Raw genomic sequence first — 24,007 nt, 5'->3', positions numbered from 1 at the left:
CATGCCACAATCCCTTCTCCATTTTCCTCCTGAGATTTTAAGCATGCACACAAAATAGGCCTGGTGTGATTTTCAAACTGCCAGGTCCTGGACTCAAACCGTGGTGGGCCATGTGTGAGTCCAACACCTCAACCCCACACCACCTGCTGGCCCTTCTTTACTGTTTTTAAAGTTAACATTTTCCTATAAACATGTTTTTCCTTGGTAGTCAGTCCTGCTTGCTCCTTACCTTTTCTTCAGCTTTCTTTTTCGTCTCAGCATCCATCCAAGTGAGGTCATCTAAAGTCTGAATAAAAACTTCTCGGATCTGTGCAATCAAATTCTCAACCTCAAATCAAAAGAAGACAAGTTTTGGCCATTAATGCAACTTTTGTGACACAAATTAAGAAAAACATAGCTACACGCTGTCTTTATGTGACTCAATAACACGTTAAGAATCATAAAACTTATAGACAAACTGTGACCTGAACAAATGGATCTATGAAGTCAGTATATTTTTTAAAGCAATATGGGCACTACCAACACTCCTTATAAATAGGGCTTTAATAGAAACATTAATTTAAAAAATAATCTTCAGAACATCACAGTTTTCACTCTCATGCAAGAATATAATATTAGATGTCATTTCCATTCATGGCTTAATTAAGCATGAAGTAGCATTTCAATAGATACTTTCAGCATTTCGTTAAGTTCCATTGTCTTTATTTCAGCAACAATAAAAATTGGAGTGTATTTCTTTTTTCTTAATGTGCTGTAGGGCATGTGCACTTGCCAGAGAGATAGAGAGAGGGAAAGTGAGAAAGCGCTCCCCACTGGGGAGAGCGACACCACAGTCCTTTCTCCTTCCTTCTCTTCTTGAGATGTTGGGCATGCACATATGTGCGCCGTTCATATTCTCTGAGCCACCAAATCTAGGACTTGAACCAGTCAGTTGGCCATATGAGATCCAGTCACTTTAGCCACCACACGGGTCCTAGAGTGTATTTCTTTCTTTTTCTTTTTTTTTGAAAGAGTTTTTTTTTTTTTGCCTTAGGGCATGTGTGTTCACCGTAGACACACACACACACACACACACACACACACACAGAGGGAAAGTGAGAAATCCCCAGAAGAGATGGCCATGCCACAATCACTTCTCTTCCACTCTTCTCCCAGGATCTTGGGCACACACGCACACATGATGCCTGGCATGAGTTTCTGGTCACCAGGTTTGGGACTCAAACCACAGTTGGCCAGATGGGAGTCCAGTCCACCACACCTTCTGCTGGCTGGAGTGTATTTCTTATACTTCAAACAAACTCAGATTTACTTCCTAGTTTTTTTTTTTTTAAAAAAAACACTAATTCTAGGTCAATTTTGGTAATAGACAAATTCATAAATGATTATCTCAGTAAAAGAGGTGACTTCTATTAGAAAATGGTTAGCTGGCTTTGGATTAAACATTAGGAGCCATAGCAAAACTAGATCTTGGGGTGAGAAGAAGATGAGATTTAATGGTAAATAATGGCATACTATAATTCAGAAGTTCTCTGATTAACAATATTTTTTGGGGGGAGAGGTGTTTGCTATAGGACACATGCACTCGCCAAAAAGACAGAAAGAGACAGAGGGACGGTAAGTGAGAAATCCCCCCTTGCTGGGGGGATGGCCATGCCGCAATCCCTTCTCCTCTCGGAATCTTAGGCACGCATGCACACGTGCCTGGCATGTTTTAAGCCATCAAGTCTGGGACTAGAACCATGATCGACTACATGGGAGGCCAGCGACATAGCCATTATGCCAACTGCTTGTCCCTAAATTTTTAATCAAATTGCAGACAAATGTAATTGCCCATCAATGCAAATAATCGATAGTGTGTTGTGCTGAACACATTACCACGTGTTTACTCTCTCCAGCAAATGCCTCTTCCACATAAAGCCTTCCAACGGCATTTTCCATGTTCCCATTGACATAGTTTGCACAACGTCTCCAAGTTGCTGTTTCTGATGTTGTGCCATAAAGCGCCTACAGAAGAGAAAAAGGAAAGGGGATTTGACCAGGAGTAGAGGGATGGAGCGTGGTAAGAACACACATTTCACTCTATATATGTCTTGTCTAAGTTCTTGCAATATTCATCGCTTCTCCTTTCAAGACATGTGTGTCCCTAGCTTACAATAACATGTTATTCCACTGAATTGTTTACTAATAAATGATCTGAAAACAAAGTATACGTTCAATAGTACATCCCAGTAGAACTTCTGGCTATTACAAGTTAATATCCTTCTAGAAAGCTTTAGGGGAAAAAAATACAACATTGTAACCACTGTGTAGGCATAAACGGTGAAGTAATGCTCAATAAATGTAACAGGGGGGAAATCTCGTATACAAGAAAACACATTCCTTCTTTTTAATGTTTGAGCTGAACTTCAAGTACTTAGAAGAACTGTGCATGTATAAATTTAAGTACCGATAAGGGTATTATCCTAGGTAAGGGAAATGCTGCACAATACTATTTTTGCATTCTTTAAAAAATGTGTACATCTATTTATTTTTTAAGAATTAAAAATTGAACATTTTAATCAATCCAAGCTGTTTGTTTTTTTTCCTCCAGGAGTCCAGCGAATACGCTTGCTAGACTATCTCCCTCCTCCATCCCTCTTTCCTGCTCCCTTCACAACAGGACTTGAAATGAGGATTATTTAAACAATGTCAGGATAGCCTAAGGAAAGGTCTGAAGGTTATCTCCAGGCATGTTTTCTCTCAATAGATTTTCCGCAACAGCGCAGTCCATCTGTGTATGTCCAGTGTGCTCTGAGCACCTGAAAATCAAGTTGAATGAAAAAAGATACCCCTGCAATTACTTCTAAACACAACACCCAAGTAGCAAGGCAGTCTTCTTTTATGAACTGCTCAAGAACCAGCTGCCACTCCTCAGAGGACCACGCGATCAAGGCGCCATACAGACCAACATGGGGTGGCGAAGACCATGAAGACTAATCTTTTTCCTAGGCAATGTGTCCTACGTAGGTACAAAACTAGTGCCATCTGGCATTTCGTCTCTTGGCAGAGTTCACCACATCCTAGCCGTGTACATGGCAAGCCTTCACAACCATGTATCTCTTTATTAAGTCTTAAGAAAAGAGAGATTTGTTCTTCACCTTGCGGAAAGCATTTCTGGACTCCTTGTAGGTTCGGCTGAGGCTGCTTATGAGATCCATTATGAACCGCCAGGACATTAAATTTTGAAGATCTCTGTATAAAAAAACCCACCACCCAGCAACAGAAAAGATGAGGCTGCAAAGCTTCTAAAGAGTGATATGAAATGTAAACTTTGTGGACACGGGCACTGTGACATACCTACCTGGCAGAATATTTGATAAGAATGGGCTTAAGTTTGGTTAAATATTCTGGAGCATAAACAACCACTTCTTCCTCATCTGTAATAGTAATATTCACAGTTGACATAATTTCATTTGTGAAATTTGACCAGCTGAATGGCTGGAAAAAAAGCAGGCATAAGACATTCAGTAATTTTGGATTTCTTTTCTTGGTTCCAAGTTTCAATTATGGTTAGAGGGTGAGACATTGGGACCAGCAGGTGGTGTGGTAGTTAAGGTCCTGGACACTCCCACATGGCCGACCACAGTTCGAGTCCCGGACCTGGTCCCTTGCTTTCTCATTTTTTCTCTCTCTCTCTCTCTGTTTATCTCTGGTCAAATTAAAATAAATGAATGAATACATAAAATTAAATACATAACTTTTAAAAAAGAGGGTGAGACCTTAAAGGGTGTCCATTGTATAACTAAATAATTATCACAATGGTCAGGGAGGTATCTGTTTGGGATTTCTTTTTTCCTTCAATTGTTTTAGTCAACTTTTGAATAAAAAATTAGTTCCACAACATGATTATTTAGATAACAAAATTAAACTAATCACTTGAGAGCAAAAACAAAGCCTTACCTAAGCTTAGAGAACATACAACTAAAAATTAGACTCAGTGTTGTTATCTTTGTCTAACTAATATTAAAAAAAAAGAAAATGAAACTTAGCTTTAATACTAAAGCTTGCTTAGTTTATACAAAAACTGAAATGTTCCTAAAGTGTGTATCTTTTAAAAGTGAATATTAATAAACATTCCACTCAAACATAGTAATACATCTCAGTGCAGATCCTGCTGTAAATGAAAACGCACTGTGTAGCAAAGATCGGCGATGCTATGAAGCCAAATAAAAGTACACATTTCAAACTTTCAATCTTGGGTTTATAAGCATGCAGTTTTTATATTTCATAGGCTACATTTGAAGTTCCCAAAGGATAAAATCTTATCTATTGTTCTTTATGTAGGAGTCGAGAATGTTGAAGATGATTATTAATAATAGCTTAGTTTCTATTATATACAGGATGTATATACTCACACACGCGGGTATTTACTAAGTGCAAGGTGCTATGTTACGAGCTTTTCATGATTCCCTTTGGTGGTTTGGACTATTTTTTTGAAACATATCCATTACACACTTATATTAAAACATTCTATGTAAGAAGTCTAATTCTTATTGGCTATGCCTTTTACAACGCCCTTATTTGAAAATTAGATTTAGGGTCAAATGAATGCCAGTCTCAAATATGGTAGTTTGTAGATTTTCCCATGGATGTGACTTTATAACCTAACTATATCCATCAACTAATATGCAAGAATAAATGCAGGGCCCCAAATAGAGATTACTGGCTTTAGCTAGGCAAAAAGAAGCCAATTGTTGCTTATAAGTGAAATCTAAGAGACAGTGTTTCTTCTTATTTCTGTGTTCTATTTCTTCATTATTGTGCTGAACACCTCTATAGATGGCTTTGATATAAATGTTGAAAAGCTCTTTGAATAAATTATCCATTTTAGGAGATTAAAAAAAAAAAAACCCTAGTGTTCTTATTGTTTGACTTTCCAAGTTGGATGACTATATAATGGTCTTTCAGAAAGACTTTCAGTTTTAATGAGTTTTTTTCCCATCACTTTTCTGTGATAGTTTCTAATATTATCTCATAGCTGCCTTGCATGTTAGCTTTGAAATTCACTCTAATTTACTATACAAATATAAAATTATTTCAGATAGTTTTTATCTACCCAGATCTTGTCATGAAATCTACTAGTTGGTGTCATCTAAATTTATTTTGCAGTTAAATCTACCAATAAATAAAAAATCAATAGTTGTTTTTTGGGGGGATAGAGTTTTTGCTTTAGGGCATGTGTACTCATGAGAGAGACAGAGAGACAGAAAGTGAGAAATCACCTAACCAGGGCCACACTGCAATCCCTTCTCCTTGGTGCTCCTATTGGGACTTTAGGCACACACACAAGCGTGCTGGGCATCAGTCTCAAGCCACGCAGTCCAGGACTTGAGCTGCAGTCAGCCATGTGGGAGACCAGCACCTTAACCACCATGCCACCTGCTGGCCCCCACAATCAACATTTTTTTTTTAAAGATTTTTTCTGTAGGGTTCATGTGTTTGCTAGAGAGACAGAGAGAGAAAGCAAGAAATCAACCCTCTTCCCAGGGGGGATGGCCCACACGACAATCCCTTTTCCTCCATTCTCTCAGGATCTCAGACACACATGCACACATACAACAGGTGCCCGGTGTGAGTTTTATATCGCCGGGTCTGGGACTTGAATCTCGGTCAACTATGTGAGAGTCTAGCGACATAACCATTAAGCCATTTGCTGGTCCCTCAAAAGAGTTTTAAAAACAATATTTCAATGTTATAATTTAAGAAACAGCACAAGAGAGGGTCCATAAAACTTGCTACTTACCTTCCCATTGATCTCTAGTGAAAAGTTATTTTGGATCTGGGCCAATGTCATTTTGTTATAAAGAAGCACTGGATCATTTCGATCTTCAGGTTTAGTTGTAGCCTAGGGGTTCAATTTGGAATCATTATTTTAGAACTAAAAATTCTTTAGAAAAAAATCTGTATGACAGAAATTATGGTTAAAAGGTAAGACATTGAAGACAGAGAAAGAGGGTAAAGTGAAAAATCACCCCTCAGAGGGGATGGCTATGCCACAATACCTTTTTCTCCAGTCTCCTCTAGAGATTCTGGGCATACACACACACTACCCCCGCCCCCGGGGTGATTTTCAAACCACCAAGTTTGGGATTCAAACAACGCACTGGGGCCATGTAGGATCCAGAACCTTAACCTCCATGCCACCTGCTGGTCTCATAATTCAAGTTCTATTCTGTACCTATTTCATAATTTATTTTACCATATCTAAAAGAAGGGGGATTTAAGAGATCTTAAGTTGTGTTCAGTAACAACTATCAAAATTTGGCTGTAATGTGAAGTGTAAAATTCATCAAAAATCTTTTTACATTTTGGTATTTGCCAACCTCCGTAAGCAATAGTTACAGGCTGTGGTGGATAGCCAGCTCAGCTGTGTCTATAACTATTTCAGGTTGTAACTTTCCTGGATAGAGGTGTCTCCAATGTATCTCTCAAATACTATCTCCCACCCCCACTGCTACCATTCCATGTCCTAGTTAATATTTGGTCAGAAAAAAAAAAAAAAGGTGCAACAGTTTCTACAAGAATTTATGGCAAGAAACAGAGACTTTCCTAGTACCTGGCATAGGCAGATTGTAAGTGATCTAAAGAGAATCACAGCACCATCTTTGCACCCATCCTGCCTAACCAGTTGAGTGCTTTATACCTAAAAGATCCAATTTTATTATTTTTTTCACTGAATCAAAAAAAATAAAAGATAAAACAAGGGTCACCAGATGGCATAGCAGTTATGTCGCTGGACTCCCATATGGCCAACCGCAGTTTTTTTTTCTCTCTCTCTCTCTTTCTCTCTTATTCTCCCTCTGTCTCCAACAAGCACACGTGCCTTCTGGCAAATACAAAAACAAAAACAAGAAATAAAAACAAACTGGAAAGAGAACATAGTCTGAGCAAATGTGAGGGCTAAATGCCCAGGATGGGAAACTGTTCTCTAGCCTGTCTCTCTAACAGAACCACATGGAGCCCACCCACTGTCATTCACCCAGCTGTAGCTCCAAGCACAGCCTGTCCCGATTAGAGATAAGGGGTTTCATGTAATCCCATGAAAATGAAAACTATCCTCCAAGATCTTCAGTCTTCAAGATTTTCTATCATGCAGTGGTGAGCAGATAGGGAATTAGGGGTGCAAGTCACTGGTGGCAACGCTGAAGACAGCTCTGTGGGTCTAAATCTGACCGCAAGTTCAACTAGGAGCCTACATTTTGCTTACACTTGCTCCAGACTGTAGGCCCCTGACAGTGGACCATCAGTGGAGAAAGTGTCAATTCAGACTTCAGGGATTCATTTAGAAGCTGCAGAAATTCAGGAATATGACCTTTGGGCCTTGCTGCTAAATTCTTCCTGTCTGCTTACTCCTCAGTTTAGCAGGCTGATCATCTACCCTAAGTGGAATCACATTGCCATGTGACCATTTGGGAGATTAATGCTCCTTAGCAAAGGGAAAAAGACAATTTCTGTGATCACTTTAAACTTCCAAAGTAAATAAAGTAAAGGTATACATATCAAAATAAAACAGCTTTCCATGTGTCCTCAGGATCTAGGATCTTAACCAGTTGACTGTCCACAGCAGTATTTCCATGTAATCCACTCATGTTATAATAGGCAATTAGGTTTATCTCATTTAATATTTGTCTAACTTAATGTGTCTCTAGGATGTCAGAGACTCAGGTTACCATAAAATTCTTAGTTACAAAGGTCCTCTTGAAGTAAATGATTCATTACCGAGTTACGCATTTTTAATTACTTGGTTAAAGAACTGCACCTTTTACTTTTAAAATATGATAGAGGGAAGGAAAATAAAAGGTTAATTTTATTCAGGTATCAGAAAAAAATATGCCTTACATTAGCGATTTCTTTTTCCAATTCCATAACATTATTCATGTCTAAAGATATCTGCTCTTCATCGATGGGCAATCCTCTCTCCTCGCGAATCAATCTGGCCACAGAAATCATAAAATCCACATATGCTTCACAAGCCTGCAAGAAATAAATAGCAGTAAATTTGCAGTAAGTATAAAAATAGCGGTGAATGTGGGAGACCTTTCTAAATGTTTATCATAATAGTTTAACCTAAATTTTATTTTCAATTCAATATTAACTTTTGGTAACAGATAAGTTATAATGAATTTTATTGTTTGAGTTTTTATTTATTTATTCATTTATTTATTTTTTGTGTTTCTTATATATTTTACTTCTTCTTTCCCCCTGATTCCCTCCCTCTCACCCTCTGCCATTTCCTATCCTCCTCCCACACTGTCTCTGGTATCCACAGTTGCTCATAGTCTGCCTTTATTTGCTTAGCAATGAAACAGGAAATATTACAACAGATATAAGAAATACAAAAGATCATTAGAAAATACTACACACCAACAAACAAGAAAAGTTGGATGAGGTGGACAGATTTCTGGACACATATAATCTACTAAGACTGAATCTGGAAGACACAGAAAGCCTGAATAGACTCATAGCAATGAAATTGAATCAGCAATAAACAACCTCTCAACAACAACAATAGCCCACCAGGACTCAATAGCTTCACATCCGAATCCTACAAAACTTTTTAAAAAAAGAGTTAACCCCCATTCTCTCAAACTATTTCTAAAGATTTAAAGGAAGGAACCCCTCCCAAATTAATTTTATGAAGCCTCCATCACCCCATCCCCAAAACAGACAAGGACATAACAACAAAGGAAACTATAGACCAATAGAACATAATGAAATATTGACATATTAAAATACGTCATGATTTTTCTGAGAACCCAATAGAAACCCATTCTTAAGTACCCAAAGAAATGATGTGCACAGACTTTAGGTCAGCTTATCTTTCTTTGAGAGATAATTTGCTATAGGGCTATATGTTCACCAGAGAGAGAGACAGAAAGTGAGAAAGTGAGAAATCATCCCCCAGGGGGTTGTCTACCCTGCAGTCCCTTCTCCTGCATTCTCCTCTCAGGATTTAGGGCATGCACGCACACATGCTGGGTGTGACTTTTAGGCTGCCAGGTTCTGGACTAGAACCACAGTCAACTATGTGGCAGTCCAGTGACATAACCATTAGGCAATCTGCTGGTCCTAGGTCAACTTATCTTTGAACTAGAGCTTAAAGTAGAGCAATAAAACAGCACATTGAAAGTACTAAGGGGGATGGCAGGGAGCATGGCGGTTAAAAGTGCTGGACATCCACATGGCCGACTGTGGTTTAAGTTCTGGACCTGGCAGCTTGCTTTCTCACTACCACCTGCCCCCTGTCTCTCTCTGGTCAAATTAGTAATCATCATCATAATAATGATAATAATAAATGGAGTTAAATAGAATATTTTTAAAAAAGAAAACAGTAAGTAATCTATAACCATTTGGTTATAAAGATTTTAAATTTTTGATCAAGTTTTTTTTCTTAATAAGAATGCAGTTACAAAACTCTCCGTAAGAAATAACATATAAGTGCTGTTTTCCTCTTAAATAATAATAAATCTCTTTACCAATTTTTTTTCCTCAGGCTATCTGTAATCATACATTGTGTGTGTGTGTATATATATATATAAACATACATACATACATATATATATGTATGTATATGGTTTTTTTTTTTTTTGAGAGAGAGAGACTTTTGCTATAGGGCATATGCACTCCCTGGAGAGACAGAGAGAGTCAGGGAGATAGAAAGCAAAAAATCACTCCCTGGGGGATGGCTACACCTCAATCCCTTCTCCTCCATTCTCCTCTCAGGATCTTGGGTACACACACACACACACACATGTGCCTGGGGTGAGTTTTAAGTCACTGGGTCCAGGACTCAAACTATGGTCGACTACATGGGAGTCCAAAGATGTAACCATTACACCATCTGCCGGTCCTATCACAACTATATTTTCAACAATTCATGAAGATATGGCCTTGAACTCATGTAATACGATCAGGACATCTTTGTATCTATTTCCTTAGATCAAGCAGTGTTTTTATTTGTTTTTGTTTTTATGAGACTGTTCTCAGGAGCTCTTCTAGCACACACTAATGAGTTTTAGTTAATTCTAGAACTAGCTCCTGTTATTGTGAGATTTCACTATAAACATACCAGACATTGATATTGGCTTTCTTCTAAGAACTCAAATTTTTGTATTTTATCTTCATGTACATTTTAGTTGTAAAAGTAAGCAATGTACTAGTTTTATTACTAACCTTTTCCAGAATATATAAATGACTTATTCAAGGTAATATTGACACCAGGAAACTGAATCCCACTTTTGTTAAGACTCAAGCTATTTATCACATAGAAAAATACATTGAGACGTTTCTGATGACCCAATATTATCTATCGGCAATTAAAATACATTATGATCTCACCTCATTTAAAATTTACTCCAAACTCAAGTTCCTGGCCCTAACTTTACAACTGGTAAAAGCAGGCAACTGTGATTAGAGATAAGAAGGGTCTTTTTTTTCAAAAAAGAAAAAAGATTTATTTATTTTATTTGTTATTATTTATTTTTTAATTTTATCAGAGAGAGAAAGAGAAAAGGAAAGTGAGAAAGCAAGCTGCCAGGTTCAGGACTTGAACCGCAGTTGATCATTAGGGAGTCTACCACCTTAACCATCACACCACCTGCAAGCCCAAGAAGGGTCTTCTATGGACCTAAGATTTGTTCACAGGGCAAACACAAAGGAAGGCTATCGTAAAGTTTGCTATAAAATGGTTCACATTTTCCATTTCAAGAGTGTTTTATTCATATCCCTACTAAATGATTATAAATGAAACAGGTATCCTTATATTCACATTGAGTACAAAGGTACATTTGACGCATTAATCAGACCTAAAACTAAAAGGAAAATGAAGATACTTTATCAAGCATGAACCTAAGCAGAATGTACACAGTTATCAAATCTGAAAGTCCAGAGGCTCACATATTGACATTCATGACCTTGATTCAATGCAAAGTAAACAGTTCCCCAGAGAAAGGGGCTCTCTCTTTTCACGGGTACCCAGCAATTTGGAGTAATCTAGCTAGCATCTCTATCCATGGATATGCTGCTGCAAAGAACAAACTATTTTTCAGCTGTGAATCTATATTAAAAACTAAATCACTAAGGTAATAGAAATGGAAAGATAATTTTTTGTATGCTCTTGACAGCTCCATTTTTTTTCTATTAAAAGGTTATCAGGAGTCTTATTTCACTCTGAAATAAACAAATATGTCTGAATACATACCTCATGGGGCCAAATATTCTGAAGTATAAACATGCAGTGTTTTGAATTAACTGTATTTCAAAGCATATAAATCCCTCTACCTTTAGCAGGGAATTACTACTGGCTATGAAAAAAACCTGTAATTTGAGTTTTCCAATATGGATCTCCTGAGTTTTTTTCCTTTACTTTATGGGAGGCTTTTTTGTTAATGAGGTGAGAAAAGAATAGCAGAAGTCTTCTTGTGTACTTTGTTGATTTGGCAAACTAGTCGACTCCACTCTTTATTTTTATAGATGTATTTAAAGACTATATAACTTTAGTATAAAGCGAGTACAAGAACTTGGATGATGCTCTCAGTCTGAACTGGTTACATTTCTGAAAGTGCATGATACTCAAACTCAAAAGCTTGAATTCTTAATATACCTACATGGAATGCACTACTTATGTCAGTGAATCCCATTACCTGGTAACTACTCCAATGTAACTTATTAAAAAATGCATCAGGACCAGCAGTTGGCGTAATGGCTATCTTTCTGGACTCCCATGTAGACAACTGTGGTTCGAGTCCTGGACCCAGTGGTTTAAAACTCACACCAGGTGTGTGTGTGTGCGTGCCCAAGATCCCAAGAGGAGAATGGAGGAGAAGCGATAGTGGCGTGGCCATTCCCCCAGGGGTGATTTCTCGCTTTCTGTCTCTGTCTCTCTCTTTCTGGCATGTGCATGCGCCCTATAGCAAAAACCTCTGAAAAAGAATTGCATCTTGGGAACCAGCAGTTAGCGTAATGGCTATGTCGCTGGACTCCCACGTAGTCGACCGCGGTTCACGTCCTGGACCCGGTGGCTTAAAACTCACGCCGGGCGCGTGTGCGTGCGTGCCCAAGATCCCGAGAGGAGAAAAAAAAGAAAAAAAAAAATTGCATCTTGGTGTCTTATCTTTCCTGGCTTCCAAATTTATCTAACAATTGTCAGAAGCCAAGCTTATTGCTGTTATTAAATCCCTTTTACAAGATAAGATTCTACCCTAAGTGTTATAATTTTTTTTATAAGATTTTTCTATATATGCAAAAAGACGAGTTATTATAATGATTGTATTTGGGGAGGAAGTAATCAACACATAGGTTAACATCTAAACAGTACATTGGCCAGGATATTTTTTAAATTGAAATTTAATTTTTCATTTTGGTGACTGAGAGAGCAGTTAGATATTAGGATGGAGGTCACAATTAGCTTCTTAATTTTTTTTTTAATGGGCTATAAGGTGCATGTGCTCACAGAGAGGGAGAGAGAGAAAGAGATAAAGTGAGAAATCACTTCTTGGCAGGATGGTCACACCACCATCCCTTCTCCAGTCCCCCTTGGGATTTTGGGCATGCACGCACACACACACACACACACACACACACACACACACATGCACGGTGTGATTTTCAAGCCACTGGGTCTGGACTGGAACCGTGCAGCTGGGCACATGTGGGATCTAGCATCTTAACCTCCATGCCACCTGCTAGCCCCAACTGTCATTTTTTAAAAACTTATATATTTATTTCCAGAGAGAGGGGCACCCTAAACACAATACTTATGCCACAATCCTTCCCCAAACCCCAACAATCTGAACCACAGATATGCCTATGAGTGCAGCCAGCATGTTGAGGTAGACCCAGGACTTGAGCCTACTGCCTGGTGGTCCCACTGCCTGCACCACCATGGCTGGGCCAGTTTTCATTTTTTGGCAATCAAGGCAGCATATTTGAAGTCTTAAAATAGTATATCAACAATCTTTTATGTGAATAAGAACCCACCAAATCATCTATGAAGTCCTTCCTTCAGAAGAAAGTGTAAATTCCAGAACTTATAATAGTAGTTTCAAAGGTAATAATTGGTTCAATGGTTCAGTAAAATCTATACAATAGCAGTTTTGTGGCCTAGCAATAAGATGATATTTACTAACAGCCAACACCTGAATTCTTAACTCTAATTAGAATTATCTTCATTTTGCAAGGCTAGGCAATAATATTTATAAATAGACTCTTTAGGAATAAGGTTCCTTCTGCCTGAAAAAAAAAAAAAAGCTGATGGTTGTTAGAAGAAGGGAACAATGCCTTCCAGCTTCGTCCTTTGAACTTCAGTAAAACTGCTAATGAATCGCAGTAAGACCCAGTCAGGAATAGAAAGATCTCCAGTCAGACTGGCTGATAATTTGGGTACTTATGTGGGCCAACTACCTATGGATCAGAGGTTTCATTTCCAAAGATTCTAAGGCACCCAGCTCCTATCCAACTTACCGTTTTCTTTCTAGAAAGAAAAACCACATAACGTGGAGCGTGAATTGACTGAGAAGTCACAGAACTGAATTATTCTAAGCCATTGACGTTGGGGAATATTTAATAGTGTTACACTGGGAATTTGCTGGGGGAACACACAGGGACACCAAGCAGAGAAGACGTTTCCTATCAAAGAAACTTGGAAACTGCCCAGTTGAAACAGCATGCCAGGGAGCATGCAGAGGCCAGCACAGAAAAACTTGCTCCCTGGGGAGGGACTGCAGGCTGAGTTACTCAGCCACTCCTGAGGGCTGGAAACAAGAAACAGCCCCAGTCTCCAGCAGGACTTAGGGCAGGTGCAACATTGGACCCCACAGGAGCAATCCTGCACCAGCAGGGGACAGTTTGGGGCTTTCATCAGATTATTAACAAAAACCTGGAAATTTGTTTAAGAGTTTACTCTATACCTTTGAGGGCTTATTGAACATGTTTGGGAAGTTGCATACAGTTTTTTTTTTTTTTCCACAAATTGGGTTTGTCAATGGATAGTTCAGTCCATCTCTTGTCATATTCGCTAAGTACCAAGTGAAAACCCCCGTTTGTTTTGTTAACTACAGATACCTGGACTGAGTGAAACCTTCTGACAGTTAGGCACCTGGTATCCAGAAAGGACAAAGCGAAGTCAGCAGTTTCCCTTATAGGATCTGCTTTAACAAGTCCATGCTGTGTTAGACAGTGAGGCTAGTCCTCCCATTCCTCCCTCCAGCACATACTGGCTGAGCGGTTTAATGCACACACGCAATCTCCCTATAATGAGAGGCCCACCTCACAAGGTACCTTAGCTCTGTCCACATTGCTTTGACTTACTATCATCCAAGTCCACCTGAATTACCATGTGATCTCTCTCTGATCTCTCTGCTTCCAATACAATGCATTCTACAAAGAGCAGCCAGGGCGATCTTCTAAAATGCCAAATTAAATCCCATCTGCATTCGCCACCAACACCTGCCCCCAGTCACTCACTGTCTGTCAAATCACCTTGCTTTATTTCCTTTATAATACTATCTCAATATATTTTATTTCCTTAAATTACTTGTATATCTCCTCCTATTTGAATATGAGAATAAGGGCCTTATTTCCTTGGAATCCCTACTGCCTAGAAAACTGGCACATACTAGAAGCTCAATGAATAGCTGCTAAATAAAACAATTAAGTTAAATTTTTAAAAATTAATGATTTATTTTGGGACCAGCAGATAGCATAATGGCTATGTCTCTGGACTCCTATGAAGTTGACCACAGTTCGAGCCCCTGACTTGGTGGCTTAAACTCACACCAGGCGTGTGTGCATGCATGTTCAAGATCCCAAGAGGAGAATAGAGGAGAAAGGATTGTGGTGTGGCCATCCCCCTTGCGGGGGGATTTCTCACTTTCTGTCTCTCTGTCTCTCTCTGTCTTTCTGGCGAGCTCAATCACCCTATAGCAAAAACCTCTAAAAAATAGTATTTATTTAATGTTTACTTATTTATTCATTTATTTAAATTTGACCAGAGAGACACACAGAGAGATAGAGAGGGAGAGAAAGTGAGAAAGAAAACCATCAAGTCCAGAACTCAAACCATAGTCACCCATTGGGAGTCCAGCGCCTCAACCACCTCACCACTTGCTGGCCCCACAATTGAGTTAAATTTTAAGTGTATTTAAGTTTTATTCACTGCCTTTTATTAAAAAAATATTTATTTAATTTTATTTACTATTATTATTATTTTTAAATTTGCTCTAAGGCATATCCATTCACTGCAGACACACACAGAGAGAAAGGGAAAGTGAGAAAGCAAGATACCAGGTTCAGGACTTGAACCGCAGTCTGAACCAGTGCCTTAACCACCATGCCACGCGCTGGCCTCAGGGTTTCATTCACTTCCTATTTCATCAGAACTTCCATTCTCAGCCCAAGTCCTAAGCAGTTTCTCTCAGTTTGTATTTTGTGTAAGGGGGTAAATACAGTTCTTTCTGGATTTGGTTTAATTTCAGTTCCAGCTGGCACCTCCTCATCTCAGGGACTGCAAACCTCAGTTCACGCTCTTTTAACAGTTAGGTGCAGCTTAGAGAATTTTTCTGGTCTGTCTTTTCTCTGATCTAGATACACACAGACCCTGCCTGGGTCATCTCTTTCTGGCTTCAGTCCATCTTGGTCACGTTCTAGTCCTCTATTCTCATCTCTGAAATGTCTCCATTTTCCAGAACCCACAGTTTTGTAAGAGCTCCAAGTGTCTCCATAGCTTTGGCCTTCTCCTCCCCTGCTACACCCTGTAGCACTATATCTTAGACTTTTCAATTTCTAACTCCTCTCTCCTCAAGCTCTCATCCTCTAGTTCCAGTAGCTTCTGTTTTTGTTTTTGTTTTTTTTTTTTCTTTTCAATTTTATTTTGGCTTTGGAATACTCTGCACAAACAAATATTTTGTTGGTGTATAAAAAGCAAGTAAAACAACTCATGATGGCTTTGCTTCAAGAGTTGATATATACGAGGTTGTGAATGTAGAGTCCTGTCATTAACATGCACAAGGTAGTCCTAACCTATCCTACCTTCTAAAACTAGTATCAGTAAAGAGCCAAACATACTTCCCATTGAATTACTCAAATATTTGAATTCCTGATCTACAGATTTCCTCCCAGAAAGAGACAAGCTAACAATTAGCCTCAATAAGCTAAGGAGGTACAGAAAAGGAAGCTTTGAGACCAAGTCCAGTTTGCCCCTACCATGGAGCTCAGGAGACTCTTCTGGAGGCAGGCAATCTCTTAAGAAAATTAAGGTCATCATCCTCTCAGTGAATCAATATATAAGAACTTTCTCACATAAGGTGGATGGTTGGTTTAATTTTAAAATTCTGTGCATGTGAAAGATTATTTTTATGGGCAATGTTTATCTTTTATATTGCTTTCCTTGAATAAGAAGTTATACCCTTATAAGGGATAAAACTGTTTTGCATTTCACTAGTTCTGTTCTTGGAGTGGCAGCGTATCATTACATGATCTCTTCAGACAATCAGAATACCTCAGAACTCAGGCTCTATGCAATTAACAAGACAGAGAGACATGACAGACTCCTTGACAAACTCATTTTGAGAACAGTGTCATCAACAGCAGACATGGTGAACATGTGCCCCTTTCTGAGATGAGGGGTTGTTCTGTATCACCTATCTTTTCTAGATCGACTAACAGAAGCTCATCTACAGATTTTTTTTTTCTCTTTAAGAGAAACTGTTGCTATAGAGCATGTGCACTCCTGAAAGAGACAGAGAGAGACAAGAAGTGAGACCCAGGGGGATGGCCATGCTCTAATCCCTTTTCCTCCACTCTCCTTTTGGGATTTTGGGCACATGAACACACATGCACAGCATGGGTTTTAAGCTTCCAAGTTGGAGACTCAAACCATGGTTGGCTATATGAGAGTCCAGCAATGTAACCTTTATGCCAACTGCTGGTTCCTATAGACCATTTTTGAGGATTCATTATGTACCTTTATTCCTAAACCGAACACAGAAAACAACCATAATTCTTTTATGGTTGGTTACACCTCTCATTGTGATGACAATACTCTCATGCTATCTGGGATACTGAGATCACTAAATACCAACAAAAACATACTCTAGGCTATTAGAGGTGAAGTCAACAGGACTGATGGAACAGTAAGAGTGCCAGGAGGTCTGTTGAATTCAAAATGGTCAAGAGGATAAAAGATTGTTCACAAAGATCACCATTTCTACTTTCCTGTTCTTTTGGGACATCTAGTGCCCTAGGGTTGCACGTTAGCCTGAACCAAATGCCTTAGCTTTCCTCTCCTAAAGTGACCAAGTGGGCATTCTAGATCAAGAATTAGTTTCTTAATCTAGGCAAAAGAAATAACATATATAAAACTTATGAGTGAAAAAAAAATCAATGAAGTCCAATGATATGAAGATTTCCTCTAGGTTTATAACTTCTTCACTAGATATGATTTTGTTTTCCTAACCTTTCCACCCTATCCTTTTCCATGAAGCAGTGAGGCACCAAGAAAAAAATACCTGAGGAGTGACCAGCAGATGGCCTACTGGTTATGTCCCACATAGTAGACCATGGTTCAAGTACCAGACTTGCTGGCTTAAAACTCATGCCAGATAGTGGGTACGTGTGCCCAAAATCCCCAGAGGAGAAGGGATTGTGGTATGGCCATCCCCTACCCTGCCCCCAGGGGTTGATTTCTCCCTTTCTGTCTCTCTGGCAAACACATGCGCCCTATAGCAAAAATCTCTAAAAACAAACAAAGAAACAAAAAAACTTGAGGAAGTTAACTTCTTTCAGAAACAGAGGGTAGTTGGAAAACCAGAATTAACTTGTATTTGATAAGTGTCTTCTAATGCAGAAGAAAATAAGTAAGGGATTGGAGGTAGTAGGGAATGGGAGAGAGCAGCAATTATCAAGGAAATGAGCAGAAAATATGAATTTTTTTCACAGTTATTCACTCTCCCTTGCTTCACCCCAACCAAATGAATTGATTTTAAAAAAGGGGGAGGATACAGAAATATTCAGGTAAATCCCACTTACAAGAGCTATCAAAAAATATGTAGGAAAAATTTAACCAAGGGGGTAAAAGATCTATACACTAAAAACTATAAGACACTAATAAAAAAATTATACAAGACACTATTACCATTTCAATAGGTTGGAAAAATTAATGTTGTTTAAAAGTACACAATACTCAACGTAATCTACAGATTCAATGCAATTTCTATCAAATTTTCAATATCATTTTTCACAAAAATTGAAATAAAATCCTAAAATTTGCATGGAACCAGAAAAGATCCTGAATGGTCAAAGAAATCTTGAGCAAAAGCTACAAAACAGAAGGCCTTACAACCTCTTATTTCAAAATGTAAAGCTATTGTAACCAAAACAGCATGGTACTGGCATAAAAACAAACATAGTCAATCAATGAACAAGACAGAAAGGCCAGAAATAAACTTTAGTATTATCTCTCTTGATTTTCAGCAAAGGTGCCCAAAAACACAATGGAGACAAGAGTAATTTATCTAACATGTGGTGTTGGGAAAACGAGATATGCACATACAGAGGGAATACTAGTAGATTTGAAGGAAGAAATAAATTGCAATACAATAATAGTAAAATCGTTGATACCCCACTTTCAACAGATCGTGTAGGCAATAAATCAATAAGGAAACATTGGCCTGAACTATGCTTTGGACCAAACAGATCTAACAGATATTCTCAGAATATTTCATCCAAAAGTTGCAGAATATATATTCTTCTCAAGTACCCACAGAACATTTTCCAGGATAGATCACGTTTGTACTGAAATCATATTACTTATCTTTTCTGATTACAATGGCATGAAATTAGAAACCAAAAACAAAAGGAATCTTGGTAAACTTACAAGTGTGTAGAAATTAAAGCAACCAATAGGGCAAAAAAGTAATTTTAAAAAAAGAAATAAGTACTTTAAAAAAAAAAAAAAAGACTTTTGCTATAGGGCTCATGTGCTCCCTGGGCAGAGACAGAGACAGTGATAGGGAAAGCGAGAAATCTCTCCTTAGGGCGAATGACCACACCACAACCCCTTCTCCATTCTCCTCCTGTGATCCAGGGCATGCACTCAAATGCGCCAGGTGTGTTTTTCAAAACTCAGGGTCCAGGACTTGAACTGCAGTTGGTCATAGAGAAACCAATTCAAATGGAATGCCTATGTAGTAAAACTCATTGGATGCAGCAAAAGTAGTCCTGAAAGAAAAGTTTGTAGCAATCAAGGCCTACATCAAAACAGACAGATCAGGGGACCAGCAGACAACATAATGGATACATCACTGGACTCCCACAGAGTTGCAGAATGGCCATCCCCTATTGGGGGTGATTTCTTGCTCGCAACTATGGCAGGGTCTTGCCATGGCCTGCATGCTGCAGACAATAGCCTGTGAGCTGAGGCCACACAGCAATGCACTCTGAAGGTGCTGATCAACCATGACTCCCCCTCTGTGTGGCCATACATTTTCCCCAGGGTGCTGCCCAAAATATCCTGCTTCCATCTCCCTCTGCCACCATTAGCCCTGAACCTACACAGCAGCAGCTAGTGAGAAATTGAGGTTGGAGACTGCCTTGGGACCTTTACTAACTTCCAATTGTTCCAGGTGCTGCCCAAACTGTCCTGTTCCCATCTTCCTCTGCCACCATTAGCCCCAGAACCTGCACAGTGGCAGTCAGTGAGAAAACTGTGGCTAGAGACTACCTTGGGACCTTCACTGACTTCTGATTGTTCCAGGAGTCACCCAAAGCATCCCACTCCCATCTCCCTCCTCCTCCATTAGCCCTGAAACATGTGCAGCACCCAGTGAAAACAACTAAGGCCAGAAACTGCTTTAGATCTCTAGTTGCCTTCTGCTTGCTCAGGAATACTTTTACATTTCCTAGTTTTCTAAAGGCATACAACACGAGACCTCTACTTTCTTCCCTGGTTGATGCCCTGCAACTCAGCCCCAGTTACGCCTGCCCTCAAGAAACTGGCAGACCACTAGAATTTTCAGTTCAAGTAGTGATGGTGCAGGTTGCAGAGTGAGCATCAGGGAGACAGAGCTACAGAGAGACTGCAGCTCACCTCCTCTGTCATGTCTTTGAATTCTCAAAATTAACTTCAAGAAATTAGGAAGAAATGTATAATCTATCAGATGGCCAGAAACCAGCAAAGAAGCACAAGAAATATGAGAAACCAAGAAAATATTTCTCCCCCAAGGGAAAAGAACAACTCCTCATCAACCACAGATAGTAAAATAGAACTCATGGAAATGTCATATAAATAATTTTGGACATTCATAGTGACACAACTAAATGAGATGAAAGAGAAAAGAGACAACAAACCCCAGGAGATGTAACGGAAAAAAGACAATAAACTCCAGAAGATGAGGAAGTCTTTCCATGATTTGAAAGAAGAAATAAACATCATAAAAAAGAAGTATATGGAAAGGTTAGAGATGAAACCTGTAGTATAGGAAATCCCTTGAAAGTATGAAAAGCAGATTAGATCATGCAGAAGATCAAATCTCAGACCTTGAAGACAAAAATCTCTGACCTAGGAAAAAATCACTAAAAAGAATGAAAAAATAACACAAAAAAATTAGGATAAGATACAGGAAATATTAGATACCACTAAATGCTCAATCATAGGAATAATCGGTATCCCAGAAGGGAAGAATCTAATAAGAGCATTGATAATCCATTCCATGAAATCCTGGAAGAAAACTTTCCAAGCCTAGAGAAGCATTCAAACATCCAGACCAAAGAAATACAAAGGAGCCCGAATAGAATCAACCCAAAATCACATATAAAGATAAGATTCAAAAAATGGCAAGAGAGAAATATTAAGTTACTAACAAGGATTATCCCATCAAGCTAACATCAGACCTCTCAGTAGAAGCAATGCAAGCAAGAAAAGAATGGGAAGATATATTCAAAGTGTTAAAAGACAAACAATTTCAACCAAGATTACTGTATCCAGCAAGGTTATCCTTCAAATGGGAAAAAAAAGATAAAAACATTATCGGATAAAAAAAAGCCTAAAAGAATTAACCAACACCAGAGCAGGTCCTCAAGAAAGGCTGAAGGGAGTGCTACATAAGGAAAACTCAAGAGAGACAAACAGAAATAAAAGATCAAAAAACAACCAAGAAAATGGCTAGATGATGGTAGGGACAAGTTGTGGACCTGGAAGCTTGAGAAACACACTAGGGACATGTGAATGCATTCCCCAAATCCTGAAAGGTACGAGAAATGTCAGAAAAGAGACTGAGGTGTGACCATTCCCCATGGGGTACTTTCTCCTCTCCTTCTCTCTGTCTCTCTCTCTCTCTCTGGTAAGTTGCACATGCTCTATAGCCAAAAAAAAAAAAAAAAAAAAAAGGGAGGAAGAAAAGAAAAAAAAGAAGAAAGAAAAGGAAGAAATAAAATGGTCTCTTTAATGATAATATGCTCTTATATTTTTAATTTTTTAAATATTTTCTTTAATTATTTCACTTTATTTATTGTTATTATTTTTAAATTTGACAACAGAGAAATAGAGAGACACACAGAGAGAAAGGGAAAATCAGAAAGCAAGCCACCAGGTCTGGGACTCAAATTATGGTTGGTCATGTGGGAGACCAGTACCCCAACTACCATGCCACCTGCCAGCCCCATGATTTTATATTTAAAAAACCCTAAAGACTTCACCAAAAACCATCAGAACTGATCAATTTAGTAAAGTTTCACATGATTAAAGCACTATACAAAAATAAATAGCATTTCTTTGTATTAACAAGCTACCCAAAAAATTTTAGGAAAACAACTCCACTGACAACAGTATTAAAAACAAATAAATGCAGGAATAAATTTGACTGAGTTTTAACGAGGCACATATATGGACACTTAGCTCAAGACTACATTTCTCAATCTCATTTATATTTAGTTGTGGCTATGTGACAATGTTCTAAACAACAGAATGCATGCAACTTCCGCGTCACTTATCTAACAGGACACTGTCCACCACTTTTCTCTTTTCTTTTTCCTCTGGCCTGAAGTATGAGCAAGGCACTGGTGAACCAACTTTGACCAAGTAGACTAATGTAAACACCAGAGGAGATTGACATTAAAGTAACAAGTTAAAGAAAGCTGGAGTCCCAGACATTTCCATGAACTAGAGTTTCCTATTTCACCCGGACTACCTGCAAGCCGGAACGTAAGATGGAAATACACGTCTCTTTTACATGAATTATTGTATTTGTCATTGTTTTTATTACAGCAGCACAACCAAACCAAATTAATATACAAACTCGCACACCTACAGGGACCCAGTAAATATACATTATCCAATCATCTAGATGAGGAGTGTCTGAACCTGGTGAACAAACGCTCAATCAAAAAGGGAACAACCAAAATGTACCTCTAGCCAACTGCTGTCATGAGAATGCAAGCTTAAGGTTTCCAATTCTACTGGTTTATCAAGAAAGCTGAATTCTCAAGTGAAAACTTGCAATTTTGTAAAACATTGACAACTAATTCAAAATTAAAAGAAAAAAACACCCCACCACCACAGCAGGTTAAATCAATGCTTCTATATCATATTCAAGCCTAATATGGCCACTTTGTGACTTATCCTAGATTATTTTATTTTTTAAAGCTTGCTAAAGTATATGTGTACTCACTGAAGAAAGACAGAGAGAAAGAGACAGACAGAGAGTGGAAAGTGAGAAATCACTCCCTATGGGGAACGGCCATGCCACAATCCCTTTCCTCCATTCTCCTCTGGGGACTTTGGGAACACATGCACACATGCCTGGCTTGTTTCTCAAGCCGCTGGTTCAGGACTCAAATCACATAGTTGGCTGTGTGGGAACCAGCTGCTTCAACCTCCATGACACCTGGCTAGCCCAAACCTATTTAGATTTTTGAGTCAGTACTGATGATAAAATGTACAAATACACCATTATCATGCCATTAACAGTTTTCTGCAAAGCAAAACAATAAAAAGTTAGCTTTACCATATTAAATGTCTATATACATTGACGGTCAGGTATATCTTGATACCAGAAATGTGAAAGTGTGGAAAAAAAAATGTACTTTAGGAGTCTACAAATTTGGTATGTTTATAAGGGTACAATCCTAAATATCAAAAACATTCCAGTTGATGATGATGAAAATAGAGTAAAATGAGCCAAAATTCTTCAATCACTTTTAAATCTGTAACAGGAAGCAGCTGGACAGTTTTTAAAGCCAAAAGCTGCAGCCCACAAAGTAACTAGGTTGTACTGAACTCAAATATCCCACATTCCCTTGTCTGTATTCATCGTGGCCTTGGGTAAGATATCTTTCTTCATTTCAATGTTGTGTAGCTACTAAAAAAGATACCATACAGTGAATTAATTCCACATTATTTGACCTTAATAATTGGGCAAAAGTAAATGCTAAGCAGAGAGATCTTTAATAATTTTAACTAGAAGGAAGTTTAGTGATACCACCACACAGTGACTCATTAGGATCATCAAAGATGAACTTAACTTACCTCTCAACCTCTAAATAAATTAGAGAGAAATATTTGTAGAACCAACCCATTTCCCAGCATCTAATAATTTATAACATTACTGCTTTGGTCTCTCATAAGCACGTAACAATCAGCCCGAGGGAGGTAAGGCTGTACAACAATAATGAAGGACTTCAGGGCCAGCTCACAGAGTAGCAGTAGACGTGCACTGGACAGCTGGATCCCACATGGCAACCTGAAGTCTGAATCTTTGACCCACTGGGGTCCAAGATTATACTAGGTGTGCAAGTGTGCCCAGGATTCTATTGGGATGGAAAGTTGGAGGAAAAAAGTTCACAGTATGATTAGACCCCATTGGAGATGCTTTCTCTTTCTCTCACCTCACTCTCTCTCTCTCATCTTTCATACTCTGGCTTAAAAACATTAAACGAAAGGTACTCCAGAACTTGCAGAGTATCCAACAGCTCTGAA

The 24,007-nt window shown here is 38.6% G+C and overlaps 1 protein-coding gene across 1 annotated transcript in view; it reads right to left on the bottom strand.

The window, feature by feature from the left end:
• MME (membrane metalloendopeptidase) overlaps nt 1–24,007 on the bottom strand; it is a 118,667-nt gene that overhangs the window by 52,305 nt on the left and 42,355 nt on the right. The window contains exons 10-15 of the mRNA XM_014588278.1: nt 7,879–8,013; nt 5,783–5,884; nt 3,341–3,477; nt 3,138–3,231; nt 1,876–2,004; nt 230–328 (exon numbers count right to left, since the gene is read on the bottom strand). Of these exons, the coding sequence (XP_014443764.1) occupies nt 230–328; nt 1,876–2,004; nt 3,138–3,231; nt 3,341–3,477; nt 5,783–5,884; nt 7,879–8,013 (696 nt within the window). The remainder of the gene's footprint in view (nt 1–229; nt 329–1,875; nt 2,005–3,137; nt 3,232–3,340; nt 3,478–5,782; nt 5,885–7,878; nt 8,014–24,007) is intronic.

This window comes from Tupaia chinensis, unplaced genomic scaffold, assembly GCF_000334495.1.
Source record: "Tupaia chinensis unplaced genomic scaffold, TupChi_1.0 Scaffold000272_1, whole genome shotgun sequence".
NCBI classification, from domain to species: domain Eukaryota; kingdom Metazoa; phylum Chordata; class Mammalia; order Scandentia; family Tupaiidae; genus Tupaia; species Tupaia belangeri.
The sequence above is the reverse complement of the archived record's forward strand: the minus strand, read 5'-3'. Positions and strand labels throughout refer to the sequence as shown.